Genomic DNA, 24512 nt, shown 5'->3' with positions numbered 1-24512 from the left:
ACTTAGTTGTTAGCGTGCTGACCCGTGAATATGTTGGTCTATTTAGACCAAAGCTTATCTCTGCATTATGGGATGTTTTGATCAGAGTAGCCCTAGAGTTGGCGGGAGGTTCTGTTCACTAGCTGCATTCTCTTTAATTTGTCGAGAACTGTTAGTGAAGTTTGTTTTTTTTATAGATTCACGCAAATATCAGAAGGAAAAAGTAAACACCACTTTGATGTGCCTCAGTGGTAAGCTTGAGAGTTTGTAATAATGCTGAAATTTGTGGTTTGATATGTACAGTAACAACTACACTACACAAGAGTTTCAGTTATTATATCATGGTGCACGTAACAACTACACTACACAAGAGTTTCAGTTATTATATCATGGTGCACGTAACAACTACACTACACAAGAGTTTTAGTTAATATATCGTGGAACACGTAACAGCTACACTACACAAGAGTTTCAGTTATTATATCATGGTGCACGTAACAACTACACTACAAAGAGTTTCAGTTATTATATCATGGTGCACGTAACAACTACACTACACAAGAGTTTCAGTTAATATATCATGGTGCACGTAACAACTGCACTACACAATAGTTTTAGTTAATATATCGTGGAGCACGTAACAACTAAACTACACAACAGTTTCAGTTAATATATCATGGTGCACGTTCACCTTGCTCTATTCTTTCTGTATTCCTACGATATTTCTCTGTCTTTAAATCAAGTGAGTCTGTTTACTGCACTTTAAAAAGAGGACAACAATGGTTCGTTATCTGTTATACTTCGTTGGCCGTTATTTATGTAACTAAGTAGAATTTTTATTTTAGACGGCCATGAACGGTTCGTGTATTTTTGTTCACTCCCATGTCCTTTATTAAATTTTTTATGTTATCACACAATGTTTATTGTGTTCTATTGTATTTTGATCGTTTTACTTTTGAAATCTATTCTTTATATTTTCCTATACAGTAATTAGTTACTTTTCCAAATGTCCTCGAATCTAATGTGGAGTCTTATCGGCTTTAATGGTCTACCATCCTTATATAATGCTTCAGTTATAACTAAATTTGTTATTTTTTAATCTTGTCAAGAACTAGATTTTACAACAACAGCTGTAGTTGGATGGTTCATTTATAAAACTACATTTTTAGTTTTATGGCGAGTCTGTTTTCCTTCGCTAATGTTCTCTTCTTCTTCTTCCCTAGCGCGTTAAGGCGTGCGCTTCGTAATCTGAGGGTCGCGGGTTCGCGCCCGAGTCGCGCTAAACATGCTCGCCCTCCCAGCCGTGGGGGCGTTATAATGTGACGGTCAATCCCACTATTCGTTGGTAAAAGAGTAGCCCAAGAGTTGGCGGTGGGTGATGATGACTAGCTGCCCTCCCTCTAGTCTTACACTGCTAAATTAGGGACGGCTAGCACAGATATCCCTCGAGTAGCTTTGTGCGAAATTCCAAAACAAACAAACAAACAAATCTTCTTCTCAGATTTCAATTATTGGTGAATGATTATTCGGCGCAAGATCTAGCAGATGTATAGAGTCTCAGAAAACCCTGTTCCCTGCCAACTTAATAGGCCCGTTAAGAATGATGTTTAATATTTAATTAGATGTACAGAAAACAAATTTAAATGAAACATGGGTTAATTTATTTTTATAACAATTTGTTGATGTTTTAATGAAATCTCTGAAAGTATAGAAACAAGAAGTTGGAATAAGTGTTTTGAATAAGTTCAAGTCAGAAATGTCAAAAACGATTGATTCCAGCATGGCCAGGTGGTTAAGGCACATCGACTCGTAATCCGAGGATCGCGGGTTCGATTACCCGTCGCACCAAAGATGCTAGCCCTTTTAGCCGTGGGGGCGTTATAATGTACGGTCAATTCCACTATTCACTGGTAAAAAAGTAGCCCAAGAGTTGGCGGCGGGTGGTGATGACGAGGTGCCTTTCCTCTAGTCTTACATTGCTTTGCGCGAAATTTAAAAATCAAACAACGATCTTTGTAGTTAGCGCTTACACCTCTCACACTTTCTGAGGTTAACCTTCACATGTCCCTGGATAACAGATTGTCGGTATCTAATTTTTAAAATATATACCTAATAAAACTATACAGCTAAACGTTTCGAATCGTCCAGAATATTAATTTAGTTATACATTTACTGCTATTGTTTACTCATGTTCAAGCTAATTTTAATTAATTAATAAACAGGTTAATTCCACAGTCACAAATATTTTTACACCTATCCCCGCGATATATGCACATGGACTTTATTAATCAACCTCACGACAGTAGACAGAGGTGTTGAGATGTTTCCTTCCTTCTGTTTCTGTATTATTATTATTACTGTTTTGTTTCTCTAACAGGTAATGAAAGTCCAGAGTTTAGGAAGCCAAGGCTGAACTTACTGGAAGTTGTACATGGCAGCTTAACACCAAGAAGATTTAACGGAACATGGATATCTCGTAAGGATACGATTATTTCTCGTACCTACGTTTGGTACTGTAAGGGGAATTGGTCGTTCTTTTATTGTTAATCACATAGCTACATAATGGACTATTTGTACTATGCTTTCAACGGTTATCGAAACCCGATTTTTTATCTAGTAAAATAGTTGAACCACTGAGGGGGTAGAGAGGGGAGAAGGTCATACATTAAAGGAAAATCAAGCTTATATTAAGTACATCTCTGGAAGACAGATTAAAATAGGAGAGTATAAGAACCAGTTTAATTGGAACTTCTTCATTTAGAATAGTAATATAGGCTTAGTTTGTTGTCGATGGCGCCAAGATGTAGTGAAAAATCAAAAATGTGTGTGTGTGTTTTCTTATAGCAAAGCCAGATCAGGTTATCTGCTGAGTCTACCGAGGGGAATCGAGCCCCTGATTTTAGCGTTGTAAATACGTAGACTTACTGCTGTACCAGTTGGGGACAAAGTCATAGGAAAATAATTAATATGTAAATAAACAGTGTAACGAACAAATTACGTGAACTTTTAATTCTTACCTTTTATCTCATGTTTTCGTCTCCAACTACAACATTTAATTTACAATCTTTAACAGATTATAGAGAGTTATTACATCGGCAGATTCTCCTACTTCTGTTGGAAAAGGTGGGGTCTTGGTTCCACCAGTTCCCAAGTTCCATCGCCTGAACATAAATATATCTTAAATCTATCTATTGTTCAGAACAGCATTAAACTATGTAAACAAGAGACTATGTAATTCTAAGGGTCAAGCCTCTTACATACTAGCTTGTTTCCCATGTTTATACTGTCAAACTCAGGTTTGAAACTCTCAACAACAACAACAAAAGAGCGCCGATACTTATATACGCATCCGCAGACAACAAAGGTTTTTGCTTACGCGTGTAACTAATACAATAGGTTACTGTGTTATTTTATTATAGTAAAACCACATCGTACTATCTGCTGAGCCCGCTGAGAAAAATCGAACCCTTGATTTTAGCGTTGTAAATCCATAGACTTACCGCTGTACTAGCAGGAGGCATTATAATTAAATTTTAACTCTGACAGTTTTACAATTACGAATTGTTGGAGTTTTATGGTGCAAAGTGCTAGAGATATCTGAGCCAATCATTAACTGAAATAAATAGTTATTAATTACATTTAATCGTCGTAAGATTCTTCTAACAATATGGATTAACGGTAAATTTGAGGGCTTATAACCATAAAAATTGGGTTTCGATACTTTTGTTAAGCACAAACAGACAGCCCATTGTGTAGTTTTGTGGTTAATTGCGAAGTATTTTCACCAGTTCCTTGTAATTGAATATAAAATTTACTTTTTTCAGTAGAATACAATACACACAATACACATTGTGTTAATATCAGAAATGTGAATTAAGTAACACTTCTTTTGATCGTAACTTACATTTTTACCTCTGTTATTAGTCAGTTAAATGCACAAGGTTTTTGGTTTCTTGTAAATCGATGATCGTATTAAATCTAACTATTGAAACAAAAATAGGAATGTACAGAGTGCTCGGAAAGTCACTGTGTATTCATTGACAGACAAAACTGCACAGTGACTTTCCGAGCACTCTGTATAATTCTTTACTGATTTACCGAACAAAAGTAGCTAATTCAAGACATTCTTGATTTAATCAATAGGATGAAGAATTTATAAACTGCCACAGACTACACGTGCTCAGCCACGTGAAATAAACGTGTCACTTACACAACCTGATAGTGAGATTGAAACAGAAATAGTAATAGATACTTGTATGAAATGCAAAGGAAATTATTCACCACTTTGCATTCACAACGATCTAACGTTTTTTTATTCCAGAAAAAGAATTTATTTATCGAGATTCTGACGGAACCCTTATTTTATTCAACGCAGAGACGTTAAACAAAACAGTCCTCCTGTTAAATACAATATTTGTAAGTAATATATTAACCTGGAATTTTTAAATTACTAAGATGTTTTAGTAGTACGTACAGAGGGAGAGATGCGTACATTATATTAAAACGTTTTGAATATGATGCGTACATTATATTAAAACGTTTTGAATATGCAAATCAGGAAGTCACTTGATATACAATAATGATAGAACAGGAGGTATCAGGAATACATGTTGACATTGTTTGGTATGACATATGTAGTATGATGACAGAGATAATTGATCATTTTGTATAAGGATATTTTACGGTCCTTTAAACCCCAAAATGTTCATATACCCATATCATAAAGTTGTTCAGATCAGATACTTAGATTTTCCAAAATGGACAAAAAAATAATAAGGTTCACCATGGGGTACCACTACCATCTAGAAAGAGACCTACAAGAAGTTGCATTCCAGCTTTTGTAACAAATACGAATACATGATTGCAAAGTAAAGGGATAAAAGCTATTCACGTGTCCAAAGTAACAGTATAAAACATCATCAATTAGGTCTTTGCTTGAAGAAGCGATACAAGTCACTTGTATGTGAGTTGTTTCCACAACATGTATGTTTAACGAAACATATTTTAACGATATAGGTTGTTCTATACAAAGGCAAACCGATGAACTACTAAAATAGGAGCTAGAAAACTTCATTCTCGTACACTGGATAGAAAGTATACGGTGGGGAGTGGTATGCTTAGGACATGAAATTTTACGACGGAATTTTTTTTGCAATTGAATCAACACTTCAAAGCTATTTTCAAGATCTCAGTCATCATGATGACTGCAATCGACATCATGGGCTGTAACTTGGTGACTAGTCTTCTAATACAATTCATGTATTCAATCTTCTTCATTATTAGAGCTACATTCTTCAAGAAGTTACTAGTTCCTTGAAATTTCATTCTCATGTTCTACAGCCCACATTTCCAAAGTTTTCTTACACAATTTAAGAGTTAGTTCTTGCGATACTGGAAATACTTAAAGTCAGTCAACTAACCTTAAAACTTCTTTATATATACAATTATGCTGTATAATTTATATTTTAGAGCTAATATTTTCTTATACGTTTCGTTAGTCTATGCAATTGAATATAAAAGCGTACAATGCACGAGTTCATAACGTTGTCATGTGGTATTCGTATTTAACAAAACGTGCTCGTGACCTCAAAAACCACCTTTAACTTATCAACTCCTTCTTTATCCGGCGGCATCTTTGTTCTGCTTCAACTTGAATAAAGAATTAACGAAACTAACTGACCGGAATAAATAAATTTTATATAAAATATAAGATTAATTAGAATTTTGATGTTATTTCTGTGAGTGTATTTAACAAAATCAAGAAACAACAAACAAGTTTATGTTTAAAGAACATGTGACTGATATGGACCCTACTAGGGGTGATAGAGACTCAAGTTTGTGATTCATGAACATGCGACTGATACGGACCTTACTAGGGTTGATAGAGACTCAAGTTTGTGATTCATGAACACGTGACTGATACGGACCCTACTAAGGTTAATAGAGACTCAAGTTTGTGGTTCATGAACATGTGACTGATACGGACCCTACTAGGGTTGATAGAGACTCAAGTTTGTGGTTCATGAACATGTGACTGATACGGACTCTAAGGGTGATAGAGACTCCAGTTTGTGATTCATGAACATGTGACTGATACGGACCCTACTAGGGGTGATAGAGACTCAAGTTTGTGATTCATGAACATGTGACTGATACGGACTCCACTAAGGGTGATAGAGACTCAAGTTTGTGATTTTAGGTTTAAATATTAGTTCAGCGTACATTTTTGCTTATCTGTGCATTTATATTTAATACCGGGACCTGTATAGTAACAATTCATTTTGTTAAGACACTCCAAAGTTGTAAGTCGGTGCTGAGGCGCTCCAGGGTAACACACCAGTGTTGTGGTGTTAAACGGTAACAAAACCTGTGTCGAGAGTACAAAATCCCCCAGCCTGATCAATACAACCTTCTCTAATACAATATTATAGTGTACCACATATTGGTTCAATCTTTATATGGAGTTCTTTCTGCCGAAACATTTGCTGTTATTTCGCGCGTGACTTTAAGTATTGTAAACGTATGGCATCAGTTCAGTCTATCACGTGAACGAACTGTTATCATGTGTATATGGATTTACTGAAAATGAGAGTTTGACGTAATACAACTGTAAACAGAAATGTTTAGTTTTAAAAACTCAAGTCAGGCTCTTCACGACAACTGTAACCGATAATGAAATAAAACCACTTGATGTTACACTGCTTATCTGACCTTGTTTGTTTCCTTGTGGTTGGGCAAAAACCTGCGCAAAGGGCTATCTGTGCTCTGCCAACCAGGGGTATCGAAACCCGGTTTCTAGCTTTGTAACTTCGCAGATATATCGCTATGCCACTGTAGGGATTTGACCTTCCATTAATATCTGTTAAAAAGAGGTATTCCTTGGAAAAGTAAATGTTACAGGGTAACTAAATAGAAGCATAGACATGAAGCTAAACTAGCTCACCCTAACAAAGCACAACATGGTATTGGGTACAGCTAGGCTAATACAAGAAGAGAGAGATATTATATAACTTAATACCCCACTTCCGATAACATATATATATTATGTTATCGAATGTCGAAAAGCATATACGAGAGATGTTATTAGCGGTCCAATTAGTTGGATGTGTTTTATGATTTAATTATCTTAACGTAGTATCATGTATCATATCTGGGAACCACAGCTGCTACACATGTCAGTATCATGCATTATATCTGGGAAACAAATGACACAATCCCGAAACTTGTATATATATATATATTAGTGTGCTTGACAAACTGGGAAAATTTCACGGGAGAGTTCACGAGGTCATGTAGAAGTTAAATAAGACTATAGCAACATAATTTTATTTCATGTATATTTTTCCCTTTAAAAACTTCTAAAAAATGTACAACCACTTGTTGCGCTCTCTATAAAATATCAACAATTTCTTCTCCTGGTAAACTAGTCGATAATTATCCACTGTTACGCCTGGCATGGTCAGGTGATTAAAGCACTCGACTCGTAATCCAAGGGTCGCGGGTTCGAATCCTTGTCACCAAATCTGCTGGCACTTTCAGTCGTGGGGGTGTTATAATGTAATGATCAATCCCATTATTCGTTGGTAAAAGAGTAGCCCAAGAGTTGACGGTGGGTGGTGATGACTAGCTGCCTTCCCTCTAGTCTTGCACTGATGAATTAGGGATAGCTAGCGCATATAGCCCTCATGTAGCTTTACGCGAAATTCAGAAACAATCCACTGTTTATTTGGTTTCCAAACTTGCACCTACATCCCAGTAGAGAACACACGAAATACTGTTACTATAGGTCAGATGCCATTGGCCGTAATAATGTCATTTGTTCAAATTTCCCTTAATTCTTATATAAAAAGATTTTATCCATTAGAAGAGCTGACAGGTACGCTCTCTAACATATTGTAGACATTTTTAATACTTGTATCATATATAACTGAACTAAACACTGGAAGTTGAAATGAAAACAAATATAAACTGGTACATCATAAAGTGGTATAAGTTACTCTTGCTTCCAGTCCATAACAAGTGTATTTAGGTTCAACTTTATAAGAAATAACGAACGTCTTTTTGTTTTTTGGCAGAGGCTCTTAGATGTTCACGAATATAGTTTGTCAGCCGACAGAAAGTATATCTTACTTTCTTATGCTATTAAAAAGGTGAGTTATAAGTTGTATAAAAAGAAATATGTAATCTAGGATAGGAAGTTTAGTTAAAATAATCCAATATTGTGACATCACTGATATGCGGTTTTGTTCGGGCTGTAGATGATATCGATTTATGATAATAGTTTATTATTATCTATGGTGTTTTACTTCTCTATTTACCTGGTGTTACATTTTTTATTTATTTACACGGACTACTTGCTTCAGTCTTTGTACATGTCACTAACATGCTTTAAAAATGTCTAACAAAGTTAGTGACAGACCCGTAAATAAGTCAGTAATAGCCCAGTAAACAAGTAAGTAATAGCCTCGTAAACAAATCAGTAGATGCTCAGTAAATAACTCAATAAACAGCCCCTTAAACAAGTCAGTAACAGCCACGTAAATAAGTCAGCAATACCCCAGTAAACATATCAGTAACAGCCCAGTAAGGAAGTAAGGAAGAGACTCGTAAATAAATCAGCAATACGCCAGTAAACATATCAGTAACAGCCACATAAACAAGTCAGAAATACCCCAGTAAACATATCAGTAACAGCCACGTAAACAAGTCAGAAATACCCCATTAAACATATCAGTAACAGCCCAGTAAGGAAGAGACTCGTAAATAAATCAGCAATACACCAGTAAACATATCAGTAACAGCCCAGTAAGGGAAGTAAGTAACAGACCCGTAAACAAGTCAGTAACAGCCGTGCAAGCTGCCAACGATAACACATAAATGATAAGTAAAAAAATATTTGGCACAACATAGTCTGTTGTTGTGTTCTTCTCAGAGAACCATGACACCAAAATATCATTAGAAAACATATTTGTTTAGAAAAATACAAAACATAAAACATATTAATAAAACGTTCTTTCAAGTCCTACATACTTCTCATAATAATTCGAGTAAGAGCTTGCGTCTAAAATATGGTCCTTATACCATGAGAATTATATTCCTAGTTTTGTTTGTACACTTCAGGAAGGTAGGTCAGTACGTGCAAGTACTGTATACATTCAGCGTATGCGTATTTCTTTTGGTTTATATGTTTTATCTGCACATTTTTCGTGTAGATTATTGTGTCAATAATATCAGATTGCTTTAACATATGTCGTTGTACAGTTGGGTAAGTTTCGTCTTAGCCCAGCATTTTGGTTCTGGTATCAATATTAAACGGCCAACAAAGGATTGTGTACCTAACGGATTTCATGTTCTCTTCTGGCATACACACAGCGACGTACGCATCATTGTTCGAATTATGTTAACTCTAAAATGGGTATAACACGAAATAACGTAGTTCGCATAACCGAAACGTATATTTTTTTTTACATCAGTTTATAAAACCTTTGGAAAAATAATAGAAGTTATTGTCAACTGTACCTTTTGTTAAAGAGCGTAAAGCTCGGAGATATACGGAACACAAATTAAAGTATTATTTTAACAACTTAGCTTTAATGTTTTTGACAAGTTTTCTTTTTTAACTTCTGTTTTTGAAGAGAGAACACCTATCGAAAAAGTGGAGACTAAACCGTTTATTATTACTATTATTATATATCTAATATATAATAATATATCTAATATTAATGTTTCCTATTTTCAGAGATTTCGATATTCATATACAGCGAAATACAAGTACTTTGACATCAAAAACTAGTAAGTACAGTTTATTACAGAAATCAATAACACTTGCTTAAGTTTTTGGTACAAATGGAATATTAATTTTCGGTCTTTTTTTTTATTAAGAAGAAATAGAATGATGTGTTGGGCACCAAAAAAGTTGTAATGAAATATTTCTTGGATCAGTTTGTGTAATTCTTGCAAGAGCACGAATTCGAAAATCTACTATCACGATTCTTGTATCGCAGAATGTCTTGTCTTAAAAAAAATACAAATTTGCGACAGACGTTTAATCCCGAATCTTCGAACCAATCTTAAATACATAAATTACAACATTGGAAACGTTGTTTTTCAGCTCTATTTACGCTCTGTTAAGAATATCGGCTCATGAGATAATCTCCAGGGTATTTATACTACGACAGGATATTTAGGACATGATGTAGGACCTCAGTAAAACCTATGTTCAGTAAGCACTTCACGTGTCACACATTTTGACGCGTTTTAACGTTTGAAACTTGTGATAGTCGCTAAAATTGTTCTCTTTAAGTGGTTCCCCGCTGGCATAGCGGTAAGTCTACGGATTTACAACGCTAACATCAGGGGTTCGATTCCCCTCGGTGAACTCAGCAGATAGCCCGATGTGGGTTTGCTATAAGAAAACACAACTTTAAGTGTAACAACTCAAACACATAAAGTTAACCCTCCAGTGTCACAGCGGTATGTCTATGGACTTACACTGTTAGAAACCGGGTTTCGATACCTGTGGTGGGTAAAGCACAGATAGCTCATTCTGTGGATTTGTGCTTAATTTTAAATAATTAATCAATCAAATAAAGTTCAAAGGGAATTTATTGTATGAGGATAAAAGAAAGGAATTCCTCACACGAGGAACTTATGATGTTTTGTTAGGGTGTCTGTCAATAAATGAACATATTTTATCCATTAGTTTCCAAAGAGTTTGAAAATAGATGAGACAGTGGGAAGTTTATGGATTTACAACACTAAAACCTGAGGGTTGATTCCTGCGGTGGACAGAGCACAAATAGTTTATCATGTAGCTTCACGCTAAAAGAAACATAAATAACGTATTAAAATACTGCATTTGTTATTTAGTTGGTCTAGATTTAAGCAATGTTGTTCTTTCATGTTTTTGTGTAATTTTCTTTTTTCTATAAAATTTCTTACTTTGCTTTAGCATTTTGGTAATAATAGAATATTAAGTATTCCAATGTTAAGTTAATGGTGTAAGCTAATAAATTGGTTTTTTTAGCCAAACCTCGCCTTTATTACCTACTGAAGACAATGTTGAATTACAGTACGTTGAATGGGGACCCACTGGCAGTCAGCTGGTGAGTGGTTTTAGTTTTGGTTTTCATAAGATAAATAGAGTTATTTATCAAGCTAGTTTCTACATTTTGTTAGACCATTGGTTACCAATTTACTTTGTTATGGAACAAAAGGTTACCTTTTTTCTTTCTACATTTTATCAAAATTTATCTTATGTTTATAGTCAATGCACTAAGTAAAGATTTTTAAGGTATAGCCATTAATTTAACGAAATTTAGTTTATTTACAGGGTGTTCGGAAAGTCACTGTGATCTTATATATTTATTAACAGACATGTTTCAATATAAAATACAGGAGGTAAATATGAGTGACAATTATAAACAATGTTGAAAGTGACCCCCGTTGTCATCAATACAGGCCTGGATCCTTCTTATTTTGTTTCTAAACACCGCTATCAGTTGCTGGCTTGAAATAGACTGAATAAAATATGATTACAAAACTGCACAGTGACTTTCGGAACACCCTGTACTACGCACCAGTGCCATTGGTTGCATATTGGTTAACATGTTTTTTTTCTGTGATTTTCACAGGTTTATGTAAGAAACAATGACATTTTTTACATGGCCTATGTAGGAGACATACCTCCTAAACGTATAACTAGGAGCGGGGTTGACAAAGTAATTTTTAATGGCATACCGGACTGGGTTTATGAAGGTACTCAGATATCTGTCTTATATCTCAAACGGTTTTCTAATTTTAGTAATAATTTGGTTAAATAATATTTAAAAATCGCTTAAGTAATTCTTATTAGGCTTATCAAATGCATAACACTCAAGTTCTAGGACAGTTTTCGATACAAATTAATGATCTTTAGATGACTATAAAAAAGATAAACAACATATATAGATGATGAAAACATTCTAATGTACGTATCTAAAAGATTTTAAAGAGCTATTTTAAAATTAATTTATTATGTTAAGCCTATGATGATTGAATAGCCGATTATTGATTGGTAACTGTTTGTTTTAATGTGTAATTAATCTTCATTTATTTATTCTATGTTTTAAATTAACTACCAGATACTTATCACTAATTATTTTTTACCTTGCCTTTCAGCTACTAGTCAGCTATCGTCTTCAAGGTTGGTTTGGTTTGTTTTGAATTTCGTGCAAAGCTATACGATAGCTATGTGCACTAGCCGTCCCTAATTTAGCAGTGTAAGACTAGAGGGAAGGCGGCTGGTCATCACCACTCACTGCCAGTTCTTGAGCTTCTTTTTTACCAACGAAGAGTGGGACTGACCGCACATTATAACGCTGAAAGGGCGAGTGTGTTTGGTGTAACAGGGATTACGAGTTGAGTGCCTTAACCACCTGGTCATGCCGAGCCCCGTCTTCAGGAAAATCTATTTCTATGTTGATAGTGTCAGGGATTTTTACCAGACTTTTTTTAAATGAAGGAATTAGGTTCGAATTCCCTGACACTAACAACACAGAAATGGTTTTTCTCGTGACTTCCCTGAGGCCCGGCATGGCTAGGTAGTTAAGGCACTCGCCTCGTAATCTGAGGGTCGCGGGCTTGAATCCCATTCGCACCAAACATGCTCGCCCTTTCAGCCGTGGAGACGTTATAATATGACGGTCAATCCCACTATTCGCTGGTAAAAGAGTAGCAAAAGAGCTGTCTGTGGGTGGTGATGACTAGCTACCTTCCCTCAAATCTTACACTGCTAAATTAGGGAAGGCTAGCTCAGATAACCTTCGTGTAGTTTTGCGAGAAATTCAACAAACAAACAAACAATACTTCCCTGAAGATGGTGTCTTATTAGCAGCTGAAAAAAAGACAAAAACTGAATAATTAGTACGTGCATAAAAATATACATAAAATTTACGAAATTTAATAAAATGTAGAAAAACAACAACTTAGTAATCAACAGCTAGTCTTAAATAATCGTTAAAATAAGTAACTATGAAAGTGATAATTTTTATTGTTGTACAAGGGTATAAAGTTGTTTTTTATTTAATTGTGAAAATCAAATATGATATTCTGGAGGCTTAAACCAATGGTTTTGTTTATTTGTTTAAATCCTGTTTTCACGTACTTGAATAAATTGTGTAAACCCAAGTAGATAATATTTAAAATCAGTGTTAGAATGAAGACATATAAAGCAAAAAGATAGTAAAGTAGTAAAGTAAGAGCATTCCGTAGATTAATAACCAGTGTATGTGTTACTCATATTATTTCAGAGGAAATACTGGGCGATACTAACCCCATTTGGTGGTCAAACGATGGTACCAGACTGTGTTTTGCATCCTTTGATGATAGTCGCGTACCTGAAGTTCAGTATCCCTGGTATGGAGATTATATGGATGAAAGTAATATTCACCATGGTCTAGTTAAAATCAGATATCCTAAGGTAACCATTTATTGTATATAGATGATTCATATGACCGCTATTTCGTTATGTGTACAAACATTAGGGATTTCAGCGACCTCTATATAGCATGGTTTCTGAGCTTCTGAATACTATTTTTTATCATTTTAGAAACATTAGCTGTAGCGGTGAACGTTGATGCCGGTTACATCACAAAACTTGTGGGTTCAGGTTCCATTGCTTTATGTGGAAGTTACTGTGGAGACCAGCGATTCACTGCCATTCTTTAAAAATACTCGAGCCACCATATAACAAAAGCAAACTATTAGGGCTTTTGTTTATTAACACCAAGTTTTTATAAACAAATATTCAGTTCTCATAGCTCACAAATTTAGACTATTAACCTCAGAGTTAGTAATCCAGTTACTAGCTGGATAACAGTTGACTAACCTCAGGGTTAAAAGTTCAGGTAGTCTAGCTGAACAATAGAACTGATCAATTTCAACCTGATATAGTAAATTTCTTTAAGCCTACAGTGTTACTAGTGACCCTAGGTTTTTGTGTGTGAGAAAGTTGTTAAAAAAGGACACCGTATCCTCAGTTGAATTGAGATTCCTACGCTATGGTGTGAATGTGTTAATTGACCTTCAATAGAAATGTCTCGTAAAAACTGTCAGTGAGGACTCTTTCTAGAGCTTCGGGGTGAGTGGACTGCCTCTGTCGTCCCTCCCCAATGATCATTTCAGTTTAAGCATTCTGTTTATAAGAAATATACTAATGGCGTTGGAAAGTTCATTAACAGTGACGAGAAAACGTGAGAGCGCCTTAAGGAAGTGGAAATAGTCAACTAAAATAAGAGAGGAGAGATTTATGAACTTCATTCTTAACCTCTAGCAAAAAGAAGAGTAAATGAAGTAATATAACATTGACTTTAACCTACAAGTTAGGGTGACTATCGAGCGACAAACAAAAATACCCTTCAAGTGCAACTATTGGTGGTTCCCTCTAGTTTTGCTTTAGTTACTTACTCAAATGTTAAAGTCAAGTATTGTCATAAAAAAGCAATATCATTTTTAATCTTATCGAACTTCTATGTCTTTGAAAGGTAAGCAATATGTCAAAATGGCCATTTTCTGTCAGCCTATAAACATTAGTCTCATTAAACAAATGTCCAGTTTCTGTCAGCCAGTAAACATTAGTTTAATTAAACAAATGGCCTTAGGTAATTAAGTAATTAAGATCTTATATATAACTTCAGTTCCTGTTGATATAAAACATCTTAGTCAGGTATAAGTCATGTGTAGAAACAATAGTGACCCGATATTGAACTACAAAAGTTCACAACGATATTAAGGAGACATATTTTATTCAGTTCGAGCCTGTTACTTGCTTTTGTTTATTCGTTCATCTGAATGCCCCAGCCATGATATTTTAGAAGAGTTATATATGTAAATTAAAAAACTCGGATATGGATCAGTTTTATGATTATATCAATGTTAAATAGCTTTAAAATTCCAATCTTCCAAGGCGTATTCGAAAGGTTACGTCATATCCCTAAATATCTTTTTTTTGGTAGCTGTTACGTTATATCCCTCAATATCTTTATTGGTAGCTGTTACGTCAAATCACTGAATATCTTTATTAGTAGCTGTTACGACATATCCCAGAATATTTTCTTTGGTAGCTATTACGTCCCCACAGCCAACTACAAAAAACATTTTAACAACAACTGTTTCGGTACGCTTATCTTTCTAAGTTAACGACGCATGATGCTAATTAACTACATTTGTCACAATGCATTAGGCATAGGCCTAGTATAGACCCGGTATAGCCAGGTGGTTAGGGCACTCGACTCAAAATCTGAGAGTGGAAGGTTTGTACCCCCGTCACACTAACCATGCTCGCTCTTACAGGCGGGGGTGTTATAATATTACTGTCAATCCCACTATTCATTGATAAAAGTGTAGCCGAAGAGTTGGCGGTGGGTGGTGATGACTAGCTGCTTTCCCTCTTGTCTTACGCTGCTAAATTACGAACGACTAACGTAGATAGCAAAATTCCAAAAACAAACCAACGAATAGGCCTAGTATACATGTCTTATGATAAAAATAATCCAGTTTAACAGCATTTATCTCTCACGTAAGAAATGTTTTAAATGGAGCCAAGTAAAGATCGTCTGGTAATTTTACATAGAATTAAAGCAGTTATGACTTAAACATATTTCTAAAACCTAGGTTTCTAAAACACCTCCTTCTTACAGCCAGGTACAGAAAATCCATCAGCTACCCTATGGGTTGTTGACGTTACGTTTACATCAAGTATCCCCGCCCCTAGAAGACTTCGTCCTCCAAAAGAAATACAAGAAAGGTAAACAGTTATCTATAACTTTTCAAATCGTCCCGAATATATTTTCAATGAAGAAACGTCGTTATTCAACAAAGATATATTCTATAGTTATTATGTGTGAACTGTAAGATGGAATCCACTGCCTAGTCAGTTTTAAAATATATGACCACGTTTGTGCTTAAGAAGCTCGAACATATTATAAGAACTTATCAGCGAATAAAGTATAACAATGGTTGTACATTTATGTTTAGAAATTGTTATAAAAACAAATTAACTAAAGGTGATTTTAATCCATTGCTGCTCAGAATTAGGTGTGTATCTAATTATAGTTTAAACCAAAACATAAGATAAGATCTACAATAATATATTTTGTCATAGTGACTTAAGCCTAATTTTTAATTGGTTATTATATATCAAATTACCTAAAGACCCAATGAGAGGAAACGCAGCATTTACCTTATCCTTTGATAATGTGGATTTTAATACACTGAAGAAATAAAAGACTTCACAAAGATTAGAATTCAAGAACATAATAGACATACAGTTCTCTGTAATACAGATTTATTTGCAATAGTCCATCGTGCCAGAGAAGAGGACCATGCGATAAATTAGAATATTATTAAAATAAAAGAAAACAAAACAAACCTTTCTACATATACTTAAACTAATAACACAACCGGAAAAATCTAAACACCCCCTTGGAAATATTCAAATAATTCGGGTCCCAATTAGATAACAGACATGCCTTTTCATGAAGAAGACCCAGGATTGAATCCCGACTACTTTCAATATATAAAACTTTTTTTTGTGACTTCCTAAAGACAAAAACATATTAGTAGCTACCATATAGGATATAACTAGTTATAAATTAGTTTGACGCCCTAAAGTGCTGGCTAACGTCTAGAGTCGAATATTACATTTCTATTTAAATAAGTTAAAAATAACTAAATATTTGGTAACATTTTCAATCTTCAAATAGTGAAAACATTCCAGTCCAACTTCTGTCGAGATCTAGAACTTATTTGCTATATTTGCTGGTTATATCCACGTTGTTTCCATGCTTCAGTGTCATTCCCATAGAGCAGATTAAATAAACATCTTACTTATGAATGACAATACGTTTAAAGACATGACCCACTTATGCCATGCTAGACGGTTAGATCATGCTTTGGTACAGCACTAGTAGTCTATTGTGTAGCTTTGTGCTTAACAACAAAATAACATTTTCAAAATAAATTTATGAGAAACACGAGTACTGTACAAACATTTGCTGGGACATACACAACACAGCAGTATTGAGAGGGTGGACAGATGAAAGCATAATTAACTGGTAATAGTGAAGTCGGGATTGTCAAAGTTTGAGGGTGAAATGATCGTTTTTAGTTAATTTATTTACTTCTCAGCTATTTCATATATAACAATGTGATCTGAGACACACTGGAATTATGTAACAAACATTTTTTAAAGTGAAAAAATGTATCGTCAACACCGCAGTGTCATAATTCTAGGCACGTGCTTCTCGAACTTCTCTGTTTGAACATTAATTGTCGTCAGATAATATTAATAACTGATCATATATCTAGAATATTAATATAGAACAGAACTAATACATTTATATGTAACGTATTGAGGCCAGTTTCAAAAGATATATCGATTGTTTGTGTTTTCTTGTAGCAAAGCCACATCGGACTATCTGCTGAGCCCACCGAGGGTCATCGTACAGATGATTTTAGAGTAGTAAATCCGTAGACATAACGCTGCACCAGCGGGGGGCAAGATATATTGCGCGGAAGAAAACAAGAAAATTAAAACCTGTAAAGATAGAATGTATTGAATCACTAGCTGATATTAACAATATAACCGACTTGTTTATTATAGCGTGAATTAAATGTGCAAAAACAATTAGAGAAAGAAATCGCACTTTGAGTTTTACAAATAACAATGTTTGTATGTTTGGTAGATCTCAACTTTATACAGAGCAGGAAAGGTGTCGTACAACTCCACATTTCCAGTAATTAACACATTTTTTTTTTTTTTTTTTTACAGACAACACTACTTCACCCAAGTTAAGTGGATTGATAGGAGTCGACTGACAGCCATCTGGTTACAGAGATCTCAAAACTTTTCTGTCGTTAGCATTTGTCATGAATGGAGCGGATGGGCGTGTGAAACGGTGGATATCTTATATCTTCAACACTTTAATTAGTAATTCATAAGTGTATTAATAAGTAAATTTTAAGCTTTCAATAATGATGGTAATAATAATAATAGGTAATTATAGGTTATTTCAAAATTATCGATATAGAATACAGATTAAAGACACAATTATAACCAAGACATTAAGACAGAACTAAGCGTATAGGAGTAAAATATTAAAATATAACGTAAAATGAACACCGTAGTTACTAGCCTTGAAAATGATAACTGTGTTAGTGAAACTTGTAAGTTCAATGAAGACTCTGTTATATCCGTTAAAGTAACGTGGGACAGTGTTACTGTAGTTATTATTAATGTAACGTAGAACAATGTTACTTAAGCTATTATTAATGTAACGTAGAACAGTGTCACTGAAGTTATTATTAATGTAACGTCGAACAGTGTTACTGAGGTTATTATTAACATAACGTGGAACAGTGTTACTGAAGTTATTATTAATGTAACGTCGAACAGTGTTACTGAGGTTATTATTAACATAACGTGGAACAGTGTTACTGAAGTTATTGTTAATGTAACGTAGAACTGTGTTACTGAAGTTATTATTAATGTAACGTAGAACAGTGTTACTGAAGTTATTATTAATGTAACGTAGAACAGTGTTGCTGAAGTTATTATTAATGTAACGTCGAACAGTGTTACTGAAGTTATTATTAATCTAACGTAGAACAGTGTTACTGAAGTTATTATTAATATAACGTAGAACTATGTTACTGAAGTTATTATTAATGCAATAGAACAGTGTTACTGAAGTTATTGTTAATGTAATGTAGAACTGTGTTATTGAAGTTATTATTAATGTAATAAAACAGTGTTACGAAGTTATTATTAGTGTAACGTAGAACAGTGTTTCTGAAGTTATTTATTATTCCAACGTAAAACAGTGTTACTGAAGTTATTATTAATGTAACGTAGAACAGTGTTACTGAAGTTATTATTACTGTAACGTAGAACTGTGTTACTGAAGATATTATTAATACAATAGAACAGTGTTACTGAAGTTATTATAAATGTAACGTAGAACTGTGTTATTGAAGTTATTATTAATGTAATAGAACAGTGTTACGAAGTTATTATTAGTGTAGCGTATAACAGTGTTTCTGAAGTTATTTATTATTCCAACGTAAAACAGTGTTACTGAAGTTATTATTAATTTAACGTAGAACAGTGTTACTGAAGTTATTATAAATGTAACGTTACAGTATTACTGAAGTTATTTTTAATGTAACGTTACAGTGTTACTGAAGTTATTATTAATGTAATGTAAAATAGTGTTACAAAAGTTATTATTAATGTAACGTAGAACAGTGTTACTGAAGTTATTATTAGTGTAACGTAAATAAGTGTTACTGAAGTTATTATTAGTATAATGTAGAACTGAAGTTATTGTTAATGTAACGTAGAACAGTGTTACTGAAGTTATTATTAGTGTAACGTAGAACAGTGTTACCAAGTTATTATTAGTGTAACGTAGAACAATGTTACTGAAGTTATTTATTATTGCAACGTAAAACAGTGTTACTGAAGTTATTATTAATGTAACGTAGAACTGTGTTACTGAAGTTATTATTAATGTAACGTAGCACAGTGTTACTGAAGTTATTATTAGTCTATCGTAAAATAGTGTCACTGAAGTTATTATTAATGTAACGTAAACAGTGTTACTGAAGTTATTATTAATGTAACGTAAACAGTGTTACTGAAGTTATTATTCATGTAACGTAGCACAGTGTTACTGAAGTTATTATTAGTGTAACGTAAAATAGTGTCACTGAAGTTATTATTAATGTAACGTAAACAGTGTTACTGAAGTTATTATTAGTGTAACGTAAAATAGTGTTACTGAAGTTATTATTAGTGTAACGTAAAATAGTGTTACTGAAGTTATTATTAATGTATCGTAGAACAGTGTTACTGAAGTTATTATTAGTGTAAGGTAGAACAGTGTTACTGAAGTTATTATTAGTGTAACGTAGAACAGTGTTACTGAAGGTATTATTAGTGTAACATAGAATAGTGTTACTGAAGTTATTATTAGTGTAACGTAGAACAGCGTTTCTGAAATCATTATTAATGTAAATTAATGTAACGTAGAACAGTGTTACTGAAGTTATTATTAATGCAATAGAACTGTGTTACTGAAGTTATTATTAATGCAATAGAACTGTTTTACTGAAGTTATTATTAATGCAATAGAACTGTGTTACTGAAGTTATTATTAATGCAATAGAACAGTGTTACTGAAGTTATTATTAATGCAATAGAACAGTGTTACTGAAGTTATTATTAATGCAATAGAACAGTGTTACTGAAGTTATTATTAATGTAACGTAGCACAGTGTTACTGAAGTTATTATTAGTGTAACGTAAAATAGTGTCACTGAAGTTATTATTAATGTAACGTAAACAGTGTTACTGAAGTTATTATTAGTGTAACGTAAAATAGTGTTACTGAAGTTATTATTAATGTATCGTAGAACAGTGTTACTGAAGTTATTATTAATGTAAGGTAGAACAGTGTTACTGAAGTTATTATTAGTGTAACGTAGAACAGTGTTACTGAAGGTATTATTAGTGTAACGTAGAATAGTGTTACTGAAGTTATTATTAGTGTAACGTAGAACAGTGTTACTAAGTTATTATTAGTGTAACATAGAATAGTGTTACTGAAGTTATTATTAGTGTAACGTAGAACAGCGTAGAACAGTTCTGAAATCATTATTAATGTAACGTAGAACAGTGTTACTGAAGTTTTATTAATGCAATAGAACAGTGTTACGAAGTTATTAATAGTGTAACGTAGAACAGTGTTACTGAAGTTATTATTAATGCAATAGAACTGTGTTACTGAAGTTATTATTAATGCAATAGAACTGTGTTACTGAAGTTATTATTAATGCAATAGAACTGTGTTACTGACTGAAGTTATTATTAATGCAATAGAACTGTTTTACTGAAGTTATTATTAATGCAATAGAACTGTGTTACTGAAGTTATTATTAATGCAATAGAACAGTGTTACTGAAGTTATTATTAATGCAATAGAACAGTGTTACTGAAGTTATTATTAATGTAACGTAGAACTGTGTTATTGAAGTTATTAGTAATGTAACGTAGAACTGTGTTATTGAAGCTATTATTAATGTAATAGAACAGTGTTACGAAGTTATTATTAGTGTAACGTAGAACAGTGTTACTGAAGTTATTTATTATTGTAACTTAAAACAGTGTTACTGAAGTTATTATTAATGTAACGTAGAACAGTGTTACTGAAGTTATTATTAATGTAACGTAGAATAATGTTACTGAAGTTATTATTAGTGTAGCGTAGAACAGTGTTACTGAAAATATTATTAATACAATAGAACAGTGTTACTGAAGTTATTATAAATGTAACGTTACAGTGTTACTGAAGTTATTATTAATGTAATGTAAAATAGTGTTACTAAAGTTATTATTGATGTAACGTAGAACAGTGTTACTGAAGTTATTATTAGTGTAACGTAGAATAGTGTTACTGAAGTTATTATTAGTATAACGTAGAACAGCGTTTCTGAAATCATTATTAATGTAACGTAAAACAGTGTTACTGAAGTTTTTATTAATGCAATAGAACAGTGTTACGAAGTTATTATTAGTGTAACGTAGAACAGTGTTACTGAAGTTATTATTAATGCAATAGAACTGTGTTACTGAAGTTATTATTAATGCAATAGAACAGTGTTACTGAAGTTATTATTAATGTAACGTAGAACTGTGTTATTGAAGCTATTATTAATGTAATAGAACAGTGTTACGAAGTTATTATTAGTGTAACGTAGAATAGTGTTACTGAAGTTATTAATTATTATGTAACTTAAAACAGTATTACTGAAGTTATTATTAATGTAACGTAGAACAGTGTTACTGAAGTTATTATTAGTGTAACGTAAAATAGTGTACTGAAGTTATTATTAATGTAACGTAGAACAGTGTTACTGAAGTTATTATTAGTGTAACGTAAACAGTGTTACTGAAGTTATTATTCATGTAACGTAGCACAGTGTTACTGAAGTTATTATTAGTGTAACGTAAAATAGTGTCACTGAAGTTATTATTAATGTAACGTAAACAGTGTTACTGAAGTTATTATTAGTGTAACGTAAAATAGTGTTACTGAAGTTATTATTAGTGTAACGTAAAATAGTGTTACTGAAGTTATTATTAATGTAACGTAGAACAGTGTTACTGAAGTTATTATTAGTGTAACGTAGAACAGTGTTACTGAAGTTATTATTAGTGTAACGTAGAACAGTGTTACTGAAGGTATTATTAGTGTAACATAGAATAGTGTTACTGAAGTTATTATTAGTGTAACGTAGAACAGCGTTTCTGAAATCATTATTAATGTAACGTAGAACAGTGTTACTGAAGTTATTATTAATGCAATAGAACTGTGTTACTGAAGTTATTATTAATGCAATAGAACTGTTTTACTGAAGTTACTATTAATGCAATAGAACTGTGTTACTGAAGTTATTATTAATGCAATAGAACAGTGTTACTGAAGTTATTATTAATGCAATAGAACAGTGTTACTGAAGTTATTATTAATGCAATAGAACAGTGTTACTGAAGTTATTATTCATGTAACGTAGCACAGTGTTACTGAAGTTATTATTAGTGTAACGTAAAATAGTGTCACTGAAGTTATTATTAATGTAACGTAAACAGTGTCACTGAAGTTATTATTAGTGTAACGTAAAATAGTGTTACTGAAGTTATTATTAATGTATCGTAGAACAGTGTTACTGAAGTTATTATTAATGTAAGGTAGAACAGTGTTACTGAAGTTATTATTAGTGTAACGTAGAACAGTGTTACTGAAGGTATTATTAGTGTAACGTAGAATAGTGTTACTGAAGTTATTATTAGTGTAACGTAGAACAGTGTTACTAAGTTATTATTAGTGTAACATAGAATAGTGTTACTGAAGTTATTATTAGTGTAACGTAGAACAGCGTTTCTGAAATCATTATTAATGTAACGTAGAACAGTGTTACTGAAGTTTTTATTAATGCAATAGAACAGTGTTACGAAATTATTAATAGTGTAACGTAGAACAGTGTTACTGAAGTTATTATTAATGCAATAGAACTGTGTTACTGAAGTTATTATTAATGCAATAGAACTGTGTTATTGAAGTTATTATTAATGCAATAGAACTGTGTTACTGAAGTTATTATTAATGCAATAGAACTGTTTTACTGAAGTTATTATTAATGCAATAGAACTGTGTTACTGAAGTTATTATTAATGCAATAGAACAGTGTTACTGAAGTTGTTATTAATGCAATAGAACAGTGTTACTGAAGTTATTATTAATGTAACGTAGAACTGTGTTATTGAAGTTATTAGTAATGTAACGTAGAACTGTGTTATTGAAGCTATTATTAATGTAATAGAACAGTGTTACGAAGTTATTATTAGTGTAACGTAGAACAGTGTTACTGAAGTTATTTATTATTGTAACTTAAAACAGTATTACTGAAGTTATTATTAATGTAACGTAGAACAGTGTTACTGAAGTTATTATTAATGTAACGTAGAATAATGTTACTGAAGTTATTATTAGTGTAGCGTAGAACAGTGTTACTGAAGATATTATTAATACAATAGAACAGTGTTACTGAAGTTATTATTAATGTAATGTAAAATAGTGTTACTAAAGTTATTATTGATGTAACGTAGAACAGTGTTACTGAAGTTATTATTAGTGTAACGTAGAATAGTGTTACTGAAGTTATTATTAGTATAACGTAGAACAGCGTTACTGAAATCATTATTAATGTAACGTAAAACAGTGTTACTGAAGTTTTTATTAATGCAATAGAACAGTGTTACGAAGTTATTATTAGTGTAACGTAGAACAGTGTTACTGAAGTTATTATTAATGCAATAGAACTGTGTTACTGAAGTTATTATTAATGCAATAGAACAGTGTTACTGAAGTTATTATTAATGTAACGTAGAACTGTGTTATTGAAGCTATTATTAATGTAATAGAACAGTGTTACGAAGTTATTATTAGTGTAACGTAGAATAGTGTTACTGAAGTTATTAATTATTATGTAACTTAAAACAGTATTACTGAAGTTATTATTAATGTAACGTAGAACAGTGTTACTGAAGTTATTATTAGTGTAACGTAAAATAGTGTTACTGAAGTTATTATTAATGTAACGTAGAACAGTGTTACTGAAGTTATTATTAGTGTAACGTAGAACAGTGTTACTAAAGTTATTATTAGTGTAACGTAGAACAGAGTTACTGAAGTTATTATTAGTGTAACGTAGAACAGTGTTACTGAAGTTATTATTAGTGTAACGTAAAATAGTGTTACTGAAGTTATTATTAGTGTAACGTAGAACAACGTTACTTAAGTTATTATTAATGTAACGTAGAACAGTGTTACTGAAGTTATTATTAATATAACGTAGAACAGTGTTACCGAAGTTATTATTAATGTAACGTAGAACTGTGTTACTGAAGTTATTATTAATGTAATAGAACAGTG

General features: G+C 32.8%; 1 protein-coding gene across 1 annotated transcript in view; it reads left to right on the top strand.

The window, feature by feature from the left end:
- LOC143247246 (dipeptidyl peptidase 4-like) overlaps positions 1-24512 on the top strand; it is a 67204-nt gene that overhangs the window by 23122 nt on the left and 19570 nt on the right. The window contains 9 exon segments of the mRNA XM_076494964.1: positions 2357-2455; positions 4301-4395; positions 8055-8129; positions 9719-9771; positions 11006-11084; positions 11613-11736; positions 13269-13438; positions 15657-15763; positions 17789-17915. Coding sequence (XP_076351079.1) covers positions 2357-2455; positions 4301-4395; positions 8055-8129; positions 9719-9771; positions 11006-11084; positions 11613-11736; positions 13269-13438; positions 15657-15763; positions 17789-17915 — 929 coding nt within the window.

The sequence above is a fragment of the Tachypleus tridentatus genome, chromosome 3 (assembly GCF_004210375.1).
Source record: "Tachypleus tridentatus isolate NWPU-2018 chromosome 3, ASM421037v1, whole genome shotgun sequence".
Lineage (NCBI taxonomy): Eukaryota > Metazoa > Arthropoda > Merostomata > Xiphosura > Limulidae > Tachypleus > Tachypleus tridentatus.
Note: the sequence above shows the minus strand (reverse complement) of the source record. Positions and strands in the feature narration are given on the sequence as shown.